The 24,665-nt window shown below is 45.0% G+C and overlaps 1 protein-coding gene across 1 annotated transcript in view; it reads left to right on the plus strand.

Annotated features, from left to right (window-relative positions):
• The first annotated feature begins 2,878 nt into the window (after positions 1 to 2,878).
• The window catches only part of FGF10 (fibroblast growth factor 10), an 83,626-nt gene continuing 61,839 nt past the window's right edge, over positions 2,879 to 24,665 (plus strand). The window contains exon 1 of the mRNA XM_045839959.1: positions 2,879 to 4,095. Coding sequence (XP_045695915.1) covers positions 3,756 to 4,095 — 340 coding nt within the window. The 5' untranslated portion in view covers positions 2,879 to 3,755. The remainder of the gene's footprint in view (positions 4,096 to 24,665) is intronic.

Genomic DNA, 24,665 nt, shown 5'->3' on the forward strand with positions numbered 1-24,665 from the left:
AAACAGCCTTTTCGAATGAGTAGGTCTCACTCTAATCTGAAGCTTGTACTGTCCTTTTCAATTGCTGCAGAGAAACAATTAATAAAGGAACCCATTAAGACCTGATTATTGCTGCAAAAAAAAAAGGAAGGTAGAGTTTCAGTCCTTTGAAGTAACTGAGAATGATTCAGGCCTCATTACAGAGATATAATCTACATTCATACATTTATGTTAGTGATTCAAATCTATTGGGAGAGATTGAATTCCGTTAAATAGAGCATCTTTCCTGCGGAACTTTTCTCAGGCTTTCTCTGGCTAACCTAAGCGGCGACCTAACAATGCAAAGCAGTGGACTATTTAGGGATTCGGCTGTGCTGGAAAAGAAAGGCTGCCCAGAAAAGAAAAAAAAGAATGAGATATAATCTAAAAAGCTATGTCAGCTTTTCCTTTGGGCCGTTTTGTAAATGCCCTTCCTGTCATCGTGCTGTACAGGAAAGCAGGGGACCGGGCTCTAGAACTCTGAACAGTGCACCTGCCTGCCGCAAACAGGTTTTTCATGGAGAAGTTTGGAAGATGCGTTGCCCCTAATTTCAGGCCGAATAAAAACAGAAAACTTCTACCTTAAGGGTCTGAATAGCTTCTTCCACTGGCTCAGAAAGTTGGTAGATAGATATGTGTGAGAAAGATTGGGGGTTGGGGGGAGAGAGAGAGAAAGAGAGAGAGAGAGACTCCTTTTGGGGTGGGGGTGGGGTGTCTCTTGTAAGTTAAAGGGTTCTCAAGTGGCATCAATAGTGTCAATGTCCAGTGTAGAGAAACCTCAAATAACGTCTTGTGTTTTGCAGTTTTTCATGACAGAATTTTCATTGTATGGTTTCATCAGACATAATTTGAAAAAAAAAACATATACTTTTAATTAGCTGTCAGTTCAAACATTTGGATTCTGCTGAACCATTGGGCTGAGGGTCTAGTCCCTTAGGAAAACCACGCTGTCTTTCAGGCATTTGTCAGTTCCAGCAGAAAACTGCAAACTAGAAAGTTGAAATTAGCACTGTGAGTTCATTGTTAAATATCCATGCTGCAGTGAAAGAACAAGACTTGTTTGACATATGCTGTGTATTTGCTTAGCTCTCCAATTAATAGCTATGGAAATCAGAGCTAATTATATTACATTTAAAAATGTAAAATGTGGTGTTCACCCTATTGTCAAAATCTTCTGAATGTGCATTGCAGCGGCTTAGAAATAATGCAGCTAAAACCTCCGATTCTAGTTTCAAATGCTTCTATTGCAAAGGCTCTACATGCACAGGAAAATATAGGGGTATTCCTGCAAAGTCGTTTTTCGGGTCCCTAAACAACATCAGTGGGCAATCACTCTGGATGCCCGTCTCAGAAGTGAGATTCTTTTCCTTCCTTGTATCTTCTCCTGTTCACAGTGAAGACTGGGGCCAAACTGACAGTGGAGGGGTTCTGGTTTGTTGTACCTGCATGAGCTCTTCTGACCAGGTGCCTCCAAATTCCAGTTGCAGAGGGCAAACTCCCAGGTTCCCCTTGAAGTGATTCTTCTTCCTCCTAGAATAGCAGCTGAGATATTAGTTGGAACCATATGAAATCGCCGGTTCTTGAGGGGTAGGTGAAAAGCCGCCAATTTCACATGGTTCAACCTAACACAAAAGTCCGTGTGCTTTACAAAATAGAAATATTTCACACCAGTACAGCTTTAGCCACTCCTCCCAGGCAGGCTTTCCCTAGTGCAGTGTCATTCTTAAAGGAGTGACCCCTTTGAAGGTGCTGTCTCTTACTCATATTGGAACCGGTGATCACAGTATTTCTTGCTGTGGCTCTTAATTCTTGGCCAAGGTTTCCTTTACCAAGGACTTGGTTTTGCCTGGGCTTCCTGCGAGTTTCTGTTAGCGATGAGGGCGTGGTGGGCGGGTGACTGTGAGCAAGCCAGAGAGACTGGTGGTGCAGCTACATTGTAAAATACAGCCCTTTAAAACGTTCAATTTGAAGACAGAAAAAAACAAAACGCCCCTTTATGGCAAAGTGCAAAGGAAATCGCGTGGAAAAGAGAACAGCAGAATATTAGCCAAATTGCGTGGTTAAATGTTCGCGGTCCTAATAAAGTGAGCTCGCTTGGAAGCGCCCGCGTGGCTCAGTCCACGACTCAGGTTGGCAATGACACACCCGTCCATCCCTGGGGTCCCCGGTTTCCTCTGCGCCCAGAGAGGCGACGGTTACGCTCCGTGAGCTGAAAAGTCAGAGAGGGCCCAAGTGTGAACTTTTTACTCCAGCAGCGGAAGGAGAAATCAGTGACTCATTAAAGCAGAGACCTCCTTGGAAGCTGGCAGAGAGGAGGAAAGGAAGCTAATTATGTCTCTCTTTTTTTTTTTTTTTTTCTGTGCTCGCTTCGACCCGTTTATAATCTGCTGGTCTGGAGAGTTTGTCCTCAGCATCTTCTGCTTTCTCCCACCGCCCTCCCCTCCTTCTGGGAGTGCGAGGGGGAGGGAAAAAGTCAGCCAAGCACCAGGCTCCAGGTGGCTCTCAAGTACTTCGCTGCCAAAAGAAAAAAAAAAAAGGAAAAGAAAAAAAAAGAAATCCTACGCAGGAAAACAAGTGAGAAAGGGGCTCCCCGGAGGGGATTGGTTCCGGCTGGAAGGCAGCAAAATTGGGAAAGCCTGGGGACAGGGCTCGCGCTGGTGGCCTGCGCAGGGAGCACAGCGCGCCTCGGCAGCAATTAGCCGGAGCTGCAGGCGCAGCGGGGTGGAGGCTGCGGCTGGGGCGCGGGGAGAGGACCCGCAGCCCCCCAGCCCCCGCAGAGGCAGCGCGCTCCCTTCCCCTCGCTCCGGGCTCCCCACTCTCGGCCCCCTCCCCCCTCCCTCTCCCTGGCGTTCCCAGCAGCCCGGGGTTTCAGATGTCCCACCGCCGTTTGACCCCCTCCCCCTGCTTCTCCACCCTGCAAATGAGGTTTGACCAGCAGACGCAGAGCCCACCTCTGGCTCAGAATCACTGACATTTAGACTCCAGGCTTCAACCTGTTTACAAGCCGGCTTTCCAAAGGAGGGGGGGGGGGGTGGAGGGACACGGGGCCAAACAAAACACCAACTGCCCAACTGCCGTCCCCCCAAAACAAGAAGTGACTTTCTGCAGACCTCACAGCCACAGGCACCACCAAAAAGAGAAAGCGAGAGGCAGAAGAGAGCGGCGGCCGGTGACCGGGCAGCCGCCCCCAGCCCTGACAGCCCAGGAGGAGGGACGCGCTGCCGGAGCTGTCTGGGGCTGGGGCTCCGCCGAGAGGGACCAGCGGGGTGCGACCTCGGGCGCGGGCGGAGCGCTGCCCTAGCCTCGCGCCCCGGCCTCTGTGGGTCTCGTCCCCCGCGCTGTCATCTGTTTTTCAGACTGTTTTCTTTTTCTCGTCTAACATGGTGACGAAAGGAGTGAAGAAAAGAACAAAGTAACTCCTGGGGGAGTGAAGACCGCTGGTGACCCACTGCACGATCGCCACCCAGCCGCTCCCGCGACTGCGGCCACCCACCCCGGTCCACCAGCGCCCGGAGCCTGCAGGGGCGCCCAGCGGATCCCGGACGGGAGCGAGAAGAGGCAGCGGCCCTTGCGAGGAGTTATGGATGGTGGTGCACTGCCTGCTGGCCGGATCTGCACCCGGAGGGAGCTAACCAGCGGCCGCCACCTCCAGCTGTCTCCCTGCCGCGCACCGGGTCTCACCCTTCCAGTATGTTCGTTCTGATAAGACAATTTCCAGCGCCGAGAGTTTCAGTACAATGTGGAAATGGATACTGACACATTGTGCCTCAGCCTTTCCCCACCTGCCCGGCTGCTGCTGCTGCTGCTTCTTGTTGCTGTTCTTGGTGTCTTCCGTCCCTGTCACCTGCCAAGCCCTTGGTCAGGACATGGTGTCGCCAGAGGCCACCAACTCCTCTTCTTCCTCCTCCTCCTCCTCCTCCTTCTCCTCTCCCCCCAGTGCCGGGAGGCACGTGCGGAGCTACAACCACCTCCAAGGAGATGTCCGCTGGAGAAAGCTCTTCTCTTTCACCAAGTACTTTCTCAAGATCGAGAAGAACGGGAAGGTCAGCGGCACCAAGAAAGAGAACTGCCCGTACAGTAAGTAACAACTGTGCACTGCCTCCCTCCAGTCACCCACCCCCACCCCGCGAGGGGGGAAATCTGTTCCAGATGTGGCCAGCTAAATATTTACGTCCCCAACCCCTGTAAAATGATTAAGTGGAATACTTTCACACTAAATCACCCCCCCCCTCCCCGCGTGCGCGCCCCGTGTATACGTTGTGCGGCCTCACCCCTCCCTGCGGGGCTCGCTGCACACACCCCCCACCCAACTCCGTGTCACCCTGTCTGCCCTGTCTCCGGGCTGGTCGCGCGCCTCGCAGGACCCCGCAGAGGGGCTGCCGCGCACCGACGCCCCCTCCGCCTCCATCGCGCCTCCCTACCTCAGCCCAGAGGTCCCCTTCCCCTCCCTTCGCAAAACGGCTCAAGTAAACACAGTTTGTTTCTTTTCGCTGGCAATCTTATTAAGAGTTTTGGGACAGTTTCCTCAAGCTGAAAATAATTACCCGCTGTCAATTACAGGGCTTTATGGCAACTTTATTTAAGGAAGAAAAGTCCATTCCCCTCGCTCCCCACCCCCATCCCGTTACCCCCACCACCTCTCTAGATAGGAGCGAAAGCATTTTTCTGGTTTTGATTTTTTTTTGGGGGGGGGGGAGGTGGTGTCCCTCATGTTGGCTTGAGTGATTGCAGTCCACGAAGCCCGCTTTTCCGGCACCGCTATTAGTCTTGGGCCTGCCTTCTCCCTCGGTAACATGATGCTCCTGTCTGCGCGGTCCGTAGCATCTGCGCTGCTGCGCGGCGTCCCGTGGTACCGTTCCTCCTGCAACCTCTCAGATTGCAGAGCCCTGCTCCTCCGGCATTGGGAACATCTGGGGCCGGATTCACACAGACCTCACACAAATTCCATTGTCATTCTTCCGTTTTCAAAGTAAAAGTCGGACGCCTGTTTCCATGGCTGTAGTTGATCCCCGGAGCATGAGGGGTTTTTCCTCCTTACTCCAAGTATGCTCTGGATTTCTGGGTTTCTTTCCTTTTTGTCCCCCCCCCCGCCCCCCGCCGCTCTCTCTTCTCTTTTCTTCTTCGGCTCTTTTTCTTCTCCTTTCTTTCTTGCAGGGGTGTGGGCTGGGAGGGGGTGGGGGCCGTGGAAGGGGAGGGTGGATACTGCATCTCTTCTCGAGTCAGTCCAGCAAAGCCAGATGACTCTGCTGGCTTCCTCTCTGGGTTACTTTCAAGTGGGGAGGCGTACTCACCCTCTATTGATTGCTATTTGAAAGGGTCCCTGGCCGATGCCCTGGCACTACATACAGACCAAGGGATTTCAATGCCTTTAAGGACCAGTTGGCATCGTCTCAATGGTACTCTCGAGTCACCTTTCAAAGGGACTTTCTGGTGGCAGCTGTTGGGGAATTTGAACCCTGCATGCCGGTAGTGAAATACGTGGGTCCCACGTTTCAAGGTCCCTTGGCCCGGACAAGATCTGGTGTGGACGGGAGAGACAGTTAACCAGAACTTCACATTTCCTTCTGAAATGAGGATGGGCAGGAACGAAGACTTCATTTTCGTGTGAGGGGGCTCGCACACTTTCAACATTAACTTCTGTTTTTCCTCAGCTGCTGCTTCCGTGGACTGAATTGAGCACCGTGTTTATAAGGAATACTAGTTGTAGAAGGGGTTTTGAAGTATTCCATTTTATGTTTAATACTAAAAATCTGAGAAGCCCATTGTGCCTACATATGCTTTCCATGCTGATTTATATAGAAAGTGGCTAGAATGATGTCATGTACGATAGAGTTTTTTCAATGATTGCCTGCATTCATTAGGTTCTCTCTATAGAGATGCCACCGTTGATTACAAAATTGACACTTCGTTCAATAGTTGTGGTGTCGCCCAGGCAGGACGATGGGGAAGGAGTGGCCCACACACTGAACAGTGAGCTGAGAGGTGAAAATAAATAATATCCGTGGACTGAAATTCTTTGTTGTATTTTTAGTTCATAAAGATAACTCGAAGAAGTGTAATAAAATTCTGAAACGTTACCCTTGAGAAAACGTTCTCTCTCTCTCTCTCTCTCTCTCTCTCTCTCTCTCTCTGACACTAACTGGATTCTGCTATTGTTGTATAAGTGTCTTTATGACGTGCTTCAAGGGCCCATCCACACTGGTTTATTTATGCAACTTGAATTACTAATTTCTAAAATAACAATCCCCGTGTGATTAATGGCTTCATGAAATGATGTCCAGGGTGCACGTTGAATTACATTTTTACGGTTAAGAATTATCTGCAAAGAGAAAGGGACACGACTTTCATTGCATAGAAACGAGTGTGAAAAATTTTCATCGTAACTGTCCAAATGTGCTCATGCCTCTTCCAGATGATAAAGTACACTAATAGTTCTTGTTAAAGTTACAATATCTTATAGAGTAATACAGTCTTAACGAGTGGTTGAAAATGAAAGGGGGGGAGGGTCTCATTCTGTTAAACAATGTCAAGCAGTAAATAATCTGGGCTTTTAAAGAACATCTGTATAAGGACATAGCACGTGAAAAGCAGAGGCTGAAAAAGCCTTAATTCCACATGTGGCCAGGTAATCAGAATGCTGCTACAATTTCCAGCTGGACTGATGCAGCTGAACTACATGGTATCATTAAGATATTGTCTAAATGCTCCATAATTACATGTGAACAAACTTTTGCCATGCCTACGGGGTAACCAGCCAGCCAGCCCGCTCACCAGATGGTAGCCTGTTAGATATTAGGGTATCTAACCCCTGAAGAGTGTTAGTTCCTTGTCCAAAAACCACATTTCAGTAACATTTTCCTAAACAAGTTATTAATTATTCTCAATACACAAAGCTGTTCTTTTGAGGTTTGCTTATTTGAAGCTTAATTTTCTTTGTTACTTTTGACCCTAGTATTGCTGCTAAAATACAATAACAGCTTATCTAAGAGGTTACGTGTTTGTGATGTTCAGAAGCTTAATTAAACAACTGTCTTACTGGCTCTTTGCCAACAAAATGCTAACAAAAGGGAAGTAAGGAAATCACCCCTAAGCATTGCAAAATCATTTTTAACTTCTATCTCCAAAGTTGGTTCCCAGAATTTGGGTGGTTCTAAAAATATTACATGTGCTAAAGAAACTCTTCTCAATTTGGGTGATTATTATGTCTCTTTCGGAGGGGGCGTTTTTTTTCCTTCTTAGCCATTATAGGATAGTGGGATAAAGGAGAGCAGAGATGAATTATGTTTCTCCTGTTAGAAGTCTGAGAAAGCCTGAATAATTTAGAATAGCTGTGGTGTGTCTGTCACTAGATAGGCTCAGGCTCATTTAGGTTTGTTTTATCATTCTTTACATCTAGAGCTTTGCCCTTGAAACGTTACCACTCAGCTCCAGCTCTGGCCTCCTAGGAAGGCTGGATACAGCTGTTCGGTACCCTTGCAACGGGGACTGGTGGACTTATTTCTGAGCATAAGTAAAACAGCTGTGAGCTTCTCCCATGGTCGTCACTGGGAGAAAAGGGGCGTCTAGTGCAAAGAAAATGCAGCCCTCAACTTGAGACAACAAAGGCTGGATATTCTCAAAATGGAAAGCTACTGTGCTTACGTGTCTTCCCAGAAAAAGAGCATGGGAGACAACAGAGAAATCAGCATGTACTGAATACGTAATACATGCCTCATCTCATTGAACACCCATAAGAGTCCTATGATTTAGATATAACTACCCACATTCTTCAAATATGAAAACTAAGCCTGAAAAAGGTAAATGATTCGAGGTCACCAACTAGAATTTGGCAGAGCTTAGATTCAAGCCTAAGTCTATGCGGGTTGTACCCCTCCTTATTTCATCTACCTCTCTGCTACCGGCAACACTGATACCCACAAATCAGAATTACGGTAGATGCCCCCAAACTCTAAAAAAAAAACCGAATTAAGCAAAAGCATCATTGCTTCTTGCTAGGAATACCAGCAGCTCTTCAGATTAAATTGGAACGGGAGTAAAGTGACGGTGGAAGAGAAAGGGACCACCTCAGAGGTGTCGCTGCAGGCGGCTGCAAGGAATCAGACTCCGCTGGGCACCCTCCGGGTGAAACGACTTGGGCGATGTGACGTTTGGGAACGTGATCGCGTACGTGCACGCAAAACACACGTACGTCAATCTCACGCATTTCAGCAGAGGGCATCAGAAATGCAGGACTATTTTAAGAAAACTCCATGAGTGTCATTGTATACAGTAATTGTTTACAGCTGAGGGCAGGATGTTTAATTGATTCCATGTGCAATAAAATAATGTGATTGTAAATACCAGTGTGAAATTGGGCTTTTGCAGGAACCTCTGATATAGGAATCTAAATGGAGCAACATCTTAAGAGTCCTGAAGATTGATCGATAGATCCATAGACAGAGGCTAAAAGCTTTCCAATGAGTCTGCAAACCAAAAGGGCACTTGACCCCACGAAAGCGCAAGATTGTTGTGTAGGATTAAAGGTTTGCGTTATTGCTTTTTAATCAAGATGAAAGCTTACTGTAGGAAGTTCAATAAACAAGTGAGACAACAATTGTTGAGGAAAATGGGGAGTCATATGTTGTCTCCTAAAAATAACACAACAGAAGGAAGCCAGTAGAGACCTGAAGGCGTCCACTGGTGTCTTAGTTAAGTTGTGGGTGTTTCCAGAGTTTGGCTGCGTAATTTATAACCAGCAGCATTTAACCACAAGCATCAAGGATTTATGAAGGGGGCAGGCACTGTATTTAATGTTTACGTGACACTGGTCCCGTTACCTTTACTGCATTCCTGCCATGGGGACCCTCCACTTTGCTGGCTTTATCATAAATCCATTAAAAATGCACAATTACAGAGAGTTTCTTCTTCATAAACCTGATTTATAACCATCTACCCAAAAAAAAAAAAAAGCAAGAAAAAAAAACAGAAATCACGTGCCAATACTAAAGGATGAGAATTCAGAGACGCCTGAATCTCTGGGGCTTGGGTCATCGATTACCCAAAAGTATGAACTAGTCTTCCCAAACAGGTTTTTCACAATGATGTTTCAGCACGGAATCGAAAAGAAGAATCATGTCTTACAGAAGGAAACTCCATTGTATGCACGTTTCCTGTACATTTTTACTATCCAGTTTAGAGCACAAAGTGTTATTCCAGTCCATTTTTTTCCATGTTTAATGAACTTATAGAACATGAATGAGCACTTTAAATTCCTGCCCAATTACCTTAACGTTCAGAGGCAAACCCCATTTATTATCCAAATGTCTGACTTTCCACAAGCCAAAATGTTGGGAAAAAAGTTGACAGCTCATTTGAAATGGAGCTAATGTTCCTTACATTTATGAGCTGCCTATGAATATCTATATCTTTCCTAAGCCTTAAATGTCTATATGCTTATCCAAAACTGTAGTACAAATGATATCTTTTTATTATGCTTCAGGAGGAAGATGAATGCATGTGTATTAGTTCAAAGTGATTTTAATCTATCTTAACATTAATTCTGTGAACTTTGCAATGAAGAGTAATTCAGATGACGTTTTTAGTATTACTGTTCCAACATTTGTCAGCATTAATAGTTGATGTTTGCTTAATGTAAGTCAGTAAAATATTAGCATTTCCCTCCAAGAAATTAAAGTTCTCTTTTAATTTTCCAGTATCATGGCACATAAGATTCATGTTTATGTAATTTTAATACAGTTCTATTTGTCTGGAAAAGTAATGAACCTCATTTTGTCTCAAGTCCTTTATGCAGAAGTACTTTAATTGTTCATGGTATATTGCAGTGATGGAAGGTCATTTACATTTGCCATTTGACCAATGGTATTTGTTACTTGGGTTTGCAGATTTAGAATGTTTACTTTTCATAATTGTCAGCCTTTTCTTTTTCAGTGCCTGTTAACTCTACCCCTGCCTGTCAGTCAGTAGAACAAGCGATAACCTAGAAATGCGCCTTTAGTGTTAGTGAGAGAAAACACGGCTACATCCTGGGAAGCCACCAGCGACACTCTGACCCTGAATTAATGAATACAAAATGGTCATGCTTTCCAGATACGGTGGCAAACCCAGCATTTAATTAGCACAGTTTTTACACAAATAGCAAGTTTTAAGCTATCTAAAAGGGAGCCAGGTGACCCACCAAATAATGGTCTCCAAGGCTCCCTGGCTTTTAAATCAGGTCAGTTGCGTTCTTTCTTTGAACATTGCGTTCTAATTGGAACAATAAATCAAAGACGACGCACAGAGTAGATTCCCATGTAAGGTGGACAACTGGACAGTGACTTTTTACTGCTGCTAACACGTGCATCCAATTACCATCTGATAGATCCATAGTGCCGGCAGTAAAGCGTTGCCTCATTTTATAGTTCGCCTCATAATTCTTCACCCTCAGTCTGTCCAGCTTTACCTATATCTAATCTGTCAGTGTGTATGTTATCATTAATGAGGAATTTTCGAATGTCTGGCATGCTTCCTGCAATGAACAATGACATTGAGATATTAATGAATCATTTAGTTAATCAGAATGGAAGAGGCAAAGTATTCAGTTGAAATATCCCCAACTTCAAGTCATTGTGAACTGAATGTAACCTAATAATTAAATCAACGCTATAATTTAATTGTTAATAGTACGGTTTAACTGCGATTTAGTTTTACATAGTAACAGTTGACTACCAAATTAAGAACTTTAAAAAAAAGGCATTTTTCTGTCATTGTCATTTTCTTTCATGGCCCTTGAGTTAATGTTTTTCACTGAAAATATCCGGGGTAGGTCATGCTTAACCTTTTTCAAGACGTTGCCCTGTATCAGGATAACTTGACATATTCATCGAGTATTTACAACTCAAGGCCCATCAACTTCTTGCTGAGAGTTCTGCCTTGAGGTAGTTTTACTTCTGAAATATTGGCCACCTGTGACGACCCTGCCTCTGAGACCTCGAGAATCCCGGACACTTTATCACCCCTTCACCACCCCATTATTTTCCCCTCCTTTGCTTTCCATTTTTTTCCCTTCTCTCTGGCTTCTAAACCCCTTGCCTACAGTTTCATCCATTATCAATGCTTAGCATCCCACAGTCCAGCGCAAGCCAGTGGCCTGGACAGTTGTGGGTGTGTAGCATCCAAAATAGATAGTTAATTGTCTGTGCACAAAAGTCTTCAGCAAATTCAACAGACTCCAAAGGGAGCCTTTTCTAATTTTGAATCACCATTGAAGTCACCCTTCTCCCAGCATGCAGGCCAACTTCTCACAGCTTTGCCTTTCAGTGAAGGTGGGAAATCACAGAGAAGTGCCTTCTGAGAATGGATGGTGACTGTCGGTGACTAAATCATCACTCTGCATTTCTGCTCCAGGCTCAGTGTTCTGTTCCACATAACTCGCCCACAGGTTCATTTCCCCTCTGTCTCTAATTGTTTTAGCACGTGCAGCGCGTACCAGCTACTCTGTCAATTTCTTTATCTTGTGCACTTATCTGGACTCGTATAAGAGGAAGAAAGTGAGGATGATTGAGGAAGTCAAATAATTATTCCTCTTCTGTTTTAGCCATCTTTTATTTCAAAGAAGAGGAATACTGATTTAGAAGTCTTGAATATTTCCAAGTTCCAGAATGCCCCCTACATGATAAAGCTTCTCTGTACAACCCTCCTGAATATAACTCCTTAAGATGAAACCCATATTCTCATTAATAGTGGTTATCAAAGGGGAAATCTGTACAACACCCATGCGTGCCCACTCCAGGCTGACCAAATGGAGACATGTGCACCTCTCCATCAGAAAGGTTTGGAGGTGCCAACAGAAGTTAGAATTCTATACAAGCCTACTTGTGTTCAAATCTTCCACTGACTGCCGAACTATTTTCATTATATGCAGAAGCTGGCTATTTACATATGTTAAACTGGTTCTTACTGTAATAATGAAATGCCAACCTTCTTTTTACAATTGGTTTCAAATTACAGAGTGATATAGATATAAATATATCTAAATTTCCATAGCCTAAATAGCTTTGATGTGTTGATGGAGTGATTAAAAGAAAAATTACAATTTCACAACATGGGGAAAATGGTAATGCATGGGTGCTAAACTGCATACCATTTATGATGTATCGTGAGCTGTATTTAAGGACAATGCTACTCATAACTGTCATTACCACTGTAATAAAACAAACTTCTAGGGGACTTGTTTGGATATCTCTGTAGAAGGCTATGATTCACAAATATGAAAAAAAAAGTGCTAGGGATGTTTAATGAACAAAATTACAGAAGTGCCTTAAAGCTGAAGCAAGAGGGATGGTAAGAGGCACATAATTAGGATGTTAAAAGCCAGAGGAAAAGCAGAAGAGGCCACGGAGCATTCAGACAGACCGTGAAGGGGGGAGGAGATGTTTGGCTTGGAGTGATGGAGACAAGGGTTTTGAACTCCCAGGGAAGAAATCAAGCTAATGAGTCGCAATGCGCAAGGGCTGACATGACAAGAAAGGTGTGAGGGAAATATAACCCAAGCCCTGGCATTTGACTGCCTGTTAAATGAACTGAAATGAGAACCTGTGATCTAAAAGGAATCCCGCTGGAGTCATCTCAGCCAGGGTATCAGAGGAAGGAAAGCTACGTCCAAGCTCCTGCTGGAGGCAGTGGGCTGGGGGGACTAAAAGTGTGGACTTGAATTAAAAGTGAGCCCAAGTCCCAAATCTGGGCCTGGATTGAAAGTGAGTTTTGGAGACACAGGGGTGGGTAGTCCATTGGAGGCTCCACACTGCCAGAGAATAGTATATGACTTGGGCAAGTTGTCATCGGTAACACAAGGACATTCACAGTCCCTACCTCTTTCCTACATGGTAAAGATTTAATGAGGTCATTCCTTCATTCAACAGAAATTTATGGAGTGCCTGCTTTGTGTCAGAGCCCGCGTGACACTTAAGTACACTGCTGGAGAACACGATGCCGGGTCTGCTCTCACGGAGCTTTCTTCCTCGGTGCCAGAAAAACTGAGCAAGTAAACAAGGAGATGTGTGATGAAAATTTGGGGGTTCTGCAACAAAACAATTGGGAGCTCTCCTGAGCCCCATGGCCAGAGAAGCCTTTGAAGGTGGGAGGGAGGCAACCCGAGGGGGCGAGTCTCATGTGTCCCCCAAAAGTATGGAAAGGGCGCGCTGAGCCCAGGCAGGGTGAGAAGTTTGGTGAAGTTGGAGTTAATGTGCGTAATAGCTTAATGGTGCTTGGTGCATCATAAGCTCTCATCAAGTGGATAGTGTAAAAAAAATAACTCTGATGCTTCCCCTTGTGTGAAGGGAAAGCCTTAGAAAAGCCACTGGATGATTTGATGAGGTGGGAATTCAAATACGGGAATTGAAGAAAGAGGCAGGAATGAGGAATACACCTGACATTTTTTTTTTACAAAGGGAAATGCTGGAACCTCGGAAATTACTGAGGATTTAGAATTGCAGCGTTTATAATATGGTGACGCCTTGAGAAAAAGCTGGTTCATTGAGAGACGAGCTGCAGATATTTGAAAATTGAAAGTAATTTGGAGCGAGGGAAGAGCCGGAAAGAAAGAATAGAAGGGAACAAATGTGCTCAAGGGCGCAACCACACAACAGAACAAAAGAAAGTGAAGAACAAAAACAGGGCCCAAATGGGTCACTGTCGGAGGCCGGGAGAAGGCCGATTATTTCATAAAAGGCAAAAGGGAAAGTGACTCAGTTTTTAAACACTTCAAAACAAAGCTAGTATTTCAAGTTACGATATGGTTTTGAACCCGGATTATCGCAGTTGCTCGGCTTTCAGTAAATCCTGCAGTCCAGTGTCGTGTTTCTCCTCCCAGGACTGCGACCTTTCTGGCCCAGGCCCCCCGAGAGTTTGCAATCCAGAGACAGAGACAGGAGAATGTCCCCGGGAGCTGGGAGATAATATAAGGCCATTTAGACTGCACGCCAAAGCAGCAGGGCAGAAACCCAGCAACCTGCAAGGGAGGGAGGGGGGGTGAGCGCCTTGGGGAGGGTCACGCTGAGGATAAGGGACCAGCCAGAGACTCAGATAAAAAGGGAGGAGGGAGAATATCCTTAAAGAAAGCAGGGAACCTTCTGTGAGCTTTTCCAGAAGCAACAGGCAGGCCGATGGGCTGGAGCAGAAGCGACAGACTAGTGGGTACGTTATGAAACACAAAGCAAAATGCACTGAAATGTGTTATCACCTGGGAGCGAAGCACGTAAATATCCTTTGATTTGAGTACTTAATTTTTTTTTGCTAAAATATTAGGTTAGCACGATTTTCACTTAGAATTGGCCTTTATTTGTTTATTTTACTTTTGGAAGTAAAGAATAAACAAGGAGAAAGCAGGGCAATATTTGGGAAAAATATAAACTGCACTACAGTTGACAATACCTAAATACATTAAAATTATAGTTTGATCAGAAAACAAAAACAGTATCTGTTTTATACTAGGAGCATGAGACTGTAGTTCTTCTGACATGCACCAAATGTCATCGTTCTCAGCATTCCCGATCTGCTAAATGGTCATAACTTCACAATTTAATAGGCCCCACTGCAGATGTGAACACATGGTATGTCCGGGGTGGGGGGGTCTGCCTGGGGTGGGGGGGTCTGCCCCTTCACAGCAGGTCCCCGAGGAAACTCCTAAGGCTTCAGAATTACCTGCTGCCCTCGGGTATTTTTCCTTGTCATTCCTGTTCTAAAATGTCTAAAAGAAACAAAGGACACTAGAGCTCTTCATCTTGGGAAAGAGGATGCTTAACGACTTCTTTTTTTAAAGATTTTATTTACTTATTTTTTTAGAGAGGGAAGGGAGGGAGAAAGAGAGAGAGAGAGAGAAACATCCATGTGCGGTTGCTGGGGGTCATGGTCTGCAACCCAGGCATGTGCCCTGACTGGGAATCGAACCTGCAATGCTTTGGTTCGCAGAACGACTTCTTTTTAAAACAAATTAAGGTCAGAACAAGACAGCCTGTATGCAACCAAGTCCGCTGTCAAGACCCTGGGCTTTGGGGACACACTTCTTCATGTGGAATCTAGGTTCCCAAACGGTGTGGCTTTGGACAAGCTACTGCCTGGGCCTTGATCTCTGCAGCTGTTAAGTGGGGATAACAATAGCACCCGCCTCAATCATTGTCGGAAGGATGGGTTTGTAAGTTTACAAATGAGCCTCTAAAGGCAAAGGTCCCAGTAAAGGGCCTGGCACATGTTGAGAGCTCAGAAATGTTAGTTCTCTCTACTGTTCTGTGCTATGACTACTGTGTTGTTTCTAATTATACCACTTGATGGAAAAGATACCTAAGTCATGGGATAATAAACAATTTAGACAGAAAAATTGGTATTCTATCGCCTTATTTTATAGGTTGTAAAGTGCTTGAATGTTCTCATTAATTGGTTGTCGGAAATGGATAAACTAACCATTGCTACTGCCATGCCGTGTCTAGATGAGAAAATTGGGTTTAACAGTTAGGGTGCCTGCCTGCAGCCAGCCAGCCAGCCAGGCACACGGAGTCAGCATCGGTGATTCAGAATTCTAACCTAGGCCAGTCTTAGCTGGTGTGACCCTCCGTCTTGGTGTGCCTGGGACAGTCCCCGTGCGCACCCCTTGTTCTAACGTTTTATTAAGGGGACCCTATTCATTCTCAGATGACCCATTACAAAGTCACCCCTGTCTTAGCCTGTCTGGTTAGTGTGAGGCACAATGTAACCAGCTGGTTTCCTAGCAAATCTGTGTCTTCCCAGCATCCTCAGATAACAGCTGCATATTTTTGCGTGTCATGATGTGTTCCCTGCCGACCCCCTCCCACCTCATTTCCCACGACCCTCCCCACTACAGATGCACTGAGCTCATTTGAGTTCCGGAACGTGCCATCCCCCTCAGGTGCGGCCTTGGCGCACACGACCAGGTCTGGCTGGGGTGATGTCCCCGCCCTCGCTGTCCCCAGGACTCCTTCCTTTCAGGTGTCAGGTAGATGTCATCTCCAGGAAGCCTTCCAGACCACTCTATTGGCCCCAAACCTGTGCTCCCCAGCACCCTGTGTCCAATATTTTAACACGATCTCGCATTTGATTACTTCTCCCCAGCTGTCTCCTCACACACAGAGAGCTTGCAGAGCGGGAGGGCTGGCTGTCCCCACCGACCTTTGCCTGAGGCCTTCATACAGTGTTTGGCGTATAATGGCTCCTTTCTATGTATTTATCGGGTAAATTGCTCTTTGTAACTGCGTCCTTGACACAAGTCATCAAGACTCTCTTTGGTTTAGTCGCCTGTCCCAGAAAGTGTGATTAATACACCACCTAGCTGAAAAACTATGGTTGAAGTCAACTGTGTTTTAACATTTCACTTCTAAGTCGGACGATTCTGAGAACTTAGAAAATAAGTGAGAGCCATGAATTACTTAAACGAATGTTAAGTATTTAACTTCATACAAACGTGTGAGCGGAAAGCGTGTGTGATCCTTGCAATGGATCGTTCCCCATCTGTGTCTCCAACTCGCCTGAGGTTACTATTGGCTCTGTTCGGTGGGGACAAGTGAGGGCTGGACTCCATCCGAAAACTGAGGCTGGCTGGAGATGGTTGTGGCTGGTTTCAGAGCTGTGTCTGGGGCCTGGGGTAATTTGGTAACCATTAAGAGCAAGCGGTCCTTGGTAATTCATGTAAAGAAGAATAATGAACTGCAAAGAGTGGGAGGGAGGGGACCTGGTTCACAGTCTTGGCTGTGTCGACGCACCTGCTGTGCAATCCTCAGCGGGTCTTCACGTTATCTCGCCCCCAGAGACTCCATCGAGGAAATGAGTGTATTGAACTAAATTGTAATTCATAGTTGTGTTCAGTATGCTCATTTTCCATTTTCCAGATGAAGGACTCAACTCCAGGGCCATACCTGTTAGGAGATAACAGATGCAGAATGCCGAATAATAGCCACCCGGAGGTGCCAGGCCCTAATCCCTGCAGCCTGTGACTGCTACTCCACATGACAAAAGTTTTACAGATGTGACCAAGTTATGGATCTCGAGAAGAGGTTATCCTGCATTATCCATGTGGGCACTACATGGGATCACTTGTTCTTATCATGAGAGAGACAGGAAATGGTTAAGCCCATGGGGAAGGCAGAAAAGGAGTTGATGATGGAGTCAGAGACAGAGAGATTTGTAGGCACAATGCTTTGGCTTTTAAGACCGACGAAGGAGCCCTGAGCCAAGGAAGGGAGCTGCAGCAGCTGGCACAGGAGAGAAGCAGTGTTGCCCTCTGGGCCTGAGGGCAGGAAACCGGCCCTGCTGTCGGCTTGATTTGGGCCCCGTGAAACTGATACCGGACTCCCGGCTCCCAGAACTGTGAGGGAATACATTTCTATCGTTTTAAAACACCGATCTTTGGTAATTAGTTTTAGCAGCCACAGGGAACCAATACAGATTTTGATACTCAAAGTGGGGTGCTCCTGCAACAAATCCCTAAAAATGTGGAGTGGCTTTGGCATTGGATAATGGGTATAGGCTGAAAAGATGTTGAGGCACGTGATAAAAAATGCCTAAATTGCCTTCAACAGACTTCTGGTAGAAATACAGATGTTGAAAGCCCTCTGGTAAGGGCTCAGAAGGAAGAGAAGAGCGTGGTAGAGAAAGCCTAGGTCATTTTAGAGAACATGTATATCTTCATAAACAGAATGTTGGCAGAAACATAACTATTGAAAGGGCTCCTGGTAGGAGCCCGTTGCTGGAAACTGGACGGAAGGCAATGCCTGTCATAATGGGGCAGACGCTGTATTGAACTGGGCCATAGAGTTGCATGGAAAGCGGGACTTGAACGAGATGAACTTGGAGATTTAGCTGATGAGATTTCCAAGAAACATGCTGAAGGTAAAGTCCAGTTTCTTCTTGCTGCTTCTAGTACAATGTGAGAGGAAAGAGGTGAAGTAAAGAAAGACATATGTTAAACAAAATAGAACCAACTCTTGACGAGTTGTGAATTTCTCAGCCTATCCAGATTGCAAAAGAGGCTAAATTAGGAGGTTTACTCTTCGGAAAGTGAGTTCTAAAGAGAAGGCCAAGGATGTGGCTGGATGGCCTCAGGCCAGTGCTGAAAGATGAGGCATGGGGCTGGTGGGTTTCCCCCAGCCATCTCAGCAAAGCCAGGAATAGAGATTACCAAGGAAAGATCTCAGGGGGACGGTATACCCAGGAGACACACAAACTTTTCCAGAATGTTGTATCAGCAGAAACGCTGCCAGCTTGGACAGAAAGAGACAGAGTTAGGACAAAATGAAAGAAAGCTCTCAGACTCCCGAAATTCTACAGACAGGAAATAAGCTGTTAATACTATTCAGCTGCACACACATGGAGTCTTCAAGCAAAAGGAAGGACTGGGGTGGCCACAGAGCCTTGGGCACAGGGGCAGGACCGCAGGTGCAGAGGCGGAGCACCTGACTGCAGGCCCAGGAGCCTCAAGCACAGCGGGCTAGTCCCAGGCCTTGGAACATAATTTAATTTTCCCTGCTGGATTTTGAGATTGGTTGGGACTGGTGAGGCTTTCCTTCCTTCCATTTTTCCCTTTCTGTAATGAGAATGTCTGCAATTGTTGTACTATGCCTCTCCCACCTTCGTGCTTTGCAGCGGATGCCTTATTGTCTAGTTTTACAGATCCAGAATAAAGAAATTTTGCCTCGAATGGGTCATAGCCAGAGTCTGACCCATACCTGATTTAGATTATTTAGATGATGAGATTTGGGGGTTTTGAGCTGATGATACTTGAATGATTCTTGGACTGGAGCTTCTGCCATAATGGGTGGTAACTTTTGGAAGTGGGGTGAACTTGGTTACATATGGGATGGATGTGAATTCTGGGATCTAGGAGGTGGGCTGAAATATGATGAATAATGGCCGTTAGAACATATCAGGTCCTAAGCTCTGGAACCTGTGACTGTCACATGAGTATAGTAAATGTTTACTACATAAAACATTATATAGTAAAGTTTCACGTGTGTGATTACATTAAGGATATTGAGAGCAGGAGATTATCCTGGACTGTCCAAACACCACCAGAAATGTCTTCACAACGTAGAGACAGTGGAAGACTAGGTGTACACCCAGAGGGTAGAGAGCGATTTGATGGTGAAAGCATAGGGAGAGATCTGAAGATGCTGTCTCGTTGGCTTTGAAGAAGGAGGAAGAGCCCTGAGTGAAGGAATGTGTCCCAAGGACTGGTTCTCCCCTAGAGACCCCGGTGTCTTAACTTCAGTCCAGTGAACCTGATATTGGACTTCTGGCTTGCAGCACTGTGAAAGGAGGAGTTTCTACTGTTTTATGCCACCAATTTTGTGGTGGTTTTGTTACAGCAGCCACAGGAAACTAATACTGTAACCCATGATGGCTTTGTGCGGTCCAAATTCAGGATAATTGGACAAAACGGTATCTCAGCATAGAAAGTACTAAGCAGTGACTCACTCAGAGGTGTGAGTTCAAACACTTGATCCACCTCTGATCAATTGTGTCACTGAGATAGGTCTCTGAGCTTCTGAGCCTCCAGCTGATGAATGAAGATTAGAAGAATTTATGCAAAAATATCTAGCAAAGTCTCAGGCTCGTAATGGAACCTCAAATTTTAATTGGGTCTAAGTCGTTCATCAGTTTAAGTGACTATCTGTAAAACATTGTTTAACAGTATAGTACATTTGCGGAGTATATTTGCTGCTGGGCACTACGAGAAGAAAGGAGTGACTTCCATGGTTTCGCACAGAACCTGGCTGTACAGGTGGTCTGTTTTTTCACTGGGTCATAAATTCAATCTGCATTAAAGAGAGTTGTTCTCTTCCTCCTCCTGCGTCCAAGGGCCAGACTCCCCAAGTCACATGCTAAACCCATGAGAACCTTTCCAACCTAAAGCGGATCCTTTATAGTGAAGGGTGATAGGAGACCCATTTGCCAAATGGATAATTAGTACAATGAAAATGCGAGTGACCTTCCTGAAGTATCTCAGTGTTTAATTCTGTTGGAGCTGGCGCACATTTGTCGCTTCCTTTGCCACCTGCACTATCCGTCCTCGCTCATGATGGACAACATCCATGGAACATCCTGCGTTTCGGCTTCTCGCATGTAAAAATGCTTCCACCCAAGTGCCACTCTCAAAATTTAGTATCATGACTATTTATGCGTCACTGGAATTTTTAAGGCCTGGCAAAAAGCATGGTTCCAAACCTGGCCCTTCCTTCCACAGAAAATTAGCTTCTCCCACTCGGAGGGGCCACAGAAGTCTTGGCAGTAGATGAAGGTGCGGCGCCGTCTTAGGGCACCGGGACTTCTTCCGAGCTGAGGCTGACAGTGGCACCTCCAAACGTCGTGTTATGAGCTCACTCCCTTTTCTCTGTCACCCTCATTGTTAACCAAGTGTCGGGGCCACAGTCATTTGAGAAGACAGGTCGTGGTGGTGATCCTGGGAAAGGGGGGTGCAATCACGAAGGGCGCTCTGCTGCGAGGGCCGTGGCTACCAGGTCGGGCCCAGGATCAGCTTGAGCGAGCTAGAGAGGAAGGCCGATCCACCCGCCCTGGTGGCACTCAAAAAGTTCTACTCATATTCTCCAAAACCAGAAGAATGGCATCGGTCCTTCCAAATCGACAGGAGGCCTTTGAAACTTTCTTAACAATGACATGGCTATCGAGAGACAGTTGTGAGTTCCAGTCTGAGATCCAGCCCCCACCGTTTCCCTTCATAAAAATAAGATTCCTCTAACGCGTACTTAGAAGGGAGGTTTGAAGCAAATGCAGAAAGAGGCCAGATGTTTAATAGCTGATAATACCCAGTCCTAGGCATGTCTCAAATTTGGGCCTATGGACCATGTGATCAGAATGACTGGGGCGTGTGCTGAAAATACAAATTATAAAGTCTTATTCCAGAAGTACTGCTCCGGGGAAAAGGGATGGATAAGGGGTGCACGCAAGGAAACCTGAACTTGAATAAATACCCCAAGCATTTCTTAATCCCAACCGACCTCTCAGAAACAATAAAATTAAGGCTGACACTGTTAAGTGTGGGTGTGATGGGACGAAAGGCCGAAGGTGTTCTCGGCAGAATGAATTTCTTACACAGGGTCCGCCTTCACGGAGTTTCCATTCTGACACATACTATGGCCCAGGAGAAACTGCCAGTATAAAGAGGAAGTCATTTTGGAAGTTAAAACATATGCTAATGTTTAAATACTTCTTGGTTGGTAGGAGATTTTCCAGTAAATCTGAGATTAGATCAGTTTTCAACTCACGACTGTAAACGTGCTAAAGCTGGGTGAGGGGCGGGAAGACGAGGTACCCACAAAAGCTGGCTGCCTGTCCCCAGGTCAGAGAGCTCTCCCTCTGCTGTTTAGGAGCAAGGGCTTGGATGCTACACCAAATGACAATAGTGTAAACACACTCTCCGAGGTTCGGGGCTCCTCCCTATTTTTTTTAAAGCCACAGGAATGTGTGTTTAACCGCCTCTAACCCCAAGAGTGTTGGCCGGAGCCTGGCCCTCAACGTGACCACTCGAGCCTGTGGCACAGCTTCCAAAGCTCGACACGGGGGACGGGGAATATTGATGAGGTTCCATCGTTTCCTTGGGAACGTTCTTTTGAATGCAAGCAGCCCCTTCACGTCTTAACTGTTCCTGAGAGCAATTCCTCTTCGTGGTGAGAAGTTCTTTCCCTCAGCTGTGGAAATTTGTTTTGTTTCAGTTCCTGGAAATGACCCTTTGGTCAGGTATTGGGACAAAATGGCCTGCAGGAAAGCTGCGACCATGCCCACCTTGGGTGTCCCATGGGTGGGAAAGGTAAGGGCCCCTCCTGGTATCCTGACATTTCTTTACACCTCCAAAAGTCACCCGAGACTAGATGGATGGCCCTATAGGGCAGAAAGTGTCCCCTGCCAGGTCACGAGGATTGTGACGCTGGAAATGTTAATAAAAATTAAAAACGCTGAGCACGCCCTCTGATGCATCTTTATTTTTCCTCTACATGTACACATATTTCTCCTTTGCACTGAAGGCTTCAAAGTCATTTCATAAGACTAACAAGGATCTGCTGAGCAGAGTTTAGCAGTATGTAACCACTGTCATTGGCCTTAATTTATTAGCCCGAAGAGGTTCTTGTACCGGCCAACTGAAAGTGCTGTGACTGGGTTTTTCACAATCCAAAAAGACTCCGTGGGGTTTGAAATTATTTGTTATATCCTGTTGTGCTATGAGTATATGAGGCATTCGGCCAAAGGCATTTTGCCCTGATACTTCGTGCTCCAAAGAATACTTCAGATGATTTGAACTATTACAGAATCCGAAAGGGAGCACAACTTATTCTGTTCGGCACAAAAGAGGCCATCCATCAATTGTCATGTCGCTTTTCCTCCCGGGGACAGTGGCTACAGAATCAAGGCGTGCTGTTCTAGACTCCCCTAGAATCCCGTGCCCTGACTTAGCGACTGACACTGGCACCAAATGAACAGCGTTTTCAACCAGTAACAGTGACATTTTGTGATGCAGTGGCATTGAAGACTAGAAAGAGAAAAATTACAGCTTGGAATAAGTTATATTATTAAATGCATCTTATTTATATTACAAATGAAGCATTCAGTAATACTCCTACAATCTCTTAAAGAAAGTGACTACATAAAAATCCTTGTTGTTCTATATTGATCATGGAAAACATCTTGAGGCAGTTCAGTTTTAATCAGCATATGGGTTCTTCATGGGTCATTGTTTATCATTTTGGACGTTGGTAGAATCCACTGAATGAAGAAGTTGGTTTTTTTTAAACCGATATAACAAGGATTGTTTTAGGCAGCATTGGATGATTGATTTAAACTGATTGAACAGTCTCAACCCTTTCAGTGCTGTTTTTATAATGGAATAAAATAATAATAATAGCTAATGGTATCAAATGCTTAGTTAGTTCTAAATAGTTCACATGCATCCTCATTTAATCTCCAAACAGCACTAGGGTGTGAATGTCAGTGTCTTTCTAATTTATAGATGGGAACATCTGAAGCCACTAAGAGACTGAAAAACTTAACTAAAGTCTTACAGTTGATAAAGTGCCGGAGCTAGGATTTGAACCTGGTGAGAGTGACTTCAGTGCCCATGCAATCAGTCACTATAATATTGTGCCCTTCCATAAGATGGAATATACAAAAGTCTACTTTGAAATCCTGTAGTCAAGCAGAGGCAAACTGAACACTATGGTACATCAGCGTATTACATTTTCTAGCTAGAAGAGCCTTGTGTAGTATCCCATGCTTTCTTTATCCAACTTCACCTACATAAAGACTGAAGAATATCACTCCTTACCATTGACAAATTGCACCTGAAGCTGCAAAAATCTTCCTCCTGATCATTTGTGTCTTGATACTCCCAATGACAAAAAAACAAAAACAAAAAACACAGAGAGAGGAAGAATATCTGTGCTTTTCCAGTAGTGACCTCTTTAAAGAGTGATAAACTGGACATACTTTAAAAATAAAGTTTTATCGTACATTAATTTTTAGCTTGAAATTCTTTATATCATTTATTTAATATCAAATATGATACTTTTAACCCAATTACATATGAGGAAAAAATATTTATTCTGTTTTCTTGCAGTTTGGAAAATATTTGTCTCGATGCCAGACTGCCCAAAGACATTCACTTTCACTGAGAAAGGAAAGTTTTAGGAGAGTTTACTTAGAATTGCTGGTCTTTTTCCTTTTCTTGAGTGTTCCCATAGTGCCCCAGGTCAACACCTGGAGTATTCTGTTTCCTAGAGTCATTTGTATTCAACTCCCCCATCTACGCATAGCCATTTTTTAAGTCCAAAGCAGAACTTAAAAATGATCCAAATACCTAATCAAATGAAAGATTTATTTCTTCATCCTGGCAAATGTCTCTCCTAATGAATTTCAACCAAACTAACCTAGAATTAACTTTTGGCATACCTCATGCTAATGGTAGATTTGCTTTCTACTTTTGAAGGCAAATTGATATTCACAAATCATACGTCACAAGCCACTAAAAGTGTCAGAATCCTACAGCAGGCCCATGGTGGCTTGTTAATCTCGCCTGTTTAAAGGAAACAGACTAATTCACTTAAATATAATGAAAGCCATACCTACTCCGGCCCAGGCCCTCAAAGAGTTCCAGCCCATGCAGGTCCTGCCTTCTTTCTTCACCTCCTCTCCTGGCTTGGACAATTAAACATGAAGCGAAGAAGCAATGATTCCCTTAATTTTGCCATGTCTGAGTTACTTCAGATGCCACATGTGTCTGAGATGTAGCAGACTTTATTCTTTTTTGCACTGAAAATATATACAAGTAGGGTATCCCTGCCCACCTTTCACCATTGTTTTCAACAAAGCATAAAAGATAAACCAGGATGTTAAATTGAGGGGCCAGATGTATATATAACCTTTTGCCCTCCCTATTCTAATTGGCTTCCATTAGAGGGAGGGGGAGAAAAATAAAACAGTACGACACAGGAAATAATAGACAGAGAGGTGTGAGAGTGAACTTTTATAGTGGGTTGGCTGAAATCGACATACTATGATGGCACCGGAAGAGCAGTTTTCAAAAGGATCCAACTGAAGATGATCGGCATAATAGTAACAGAAAGAGGAAAAAAATTCATCTTAATGCATGTGCCCAG

Source organism: Phyllostomus hastatus, unplaced genomic scaffold, assembly GCF_019186645.2.
Source record: "Phyllostomus hastatus isolate PE091 unplaced genomic scaffold, TTU_PhHast_1.1 phas_contig_329, whole genome shotgun sequence".
Lineage (NCBI taxonomy): Eukaryota > Metazoa > Chordata > Mammalia > Chiroptera > Phyllostomidae > Phyllostomus > Phyllostomus hastatus.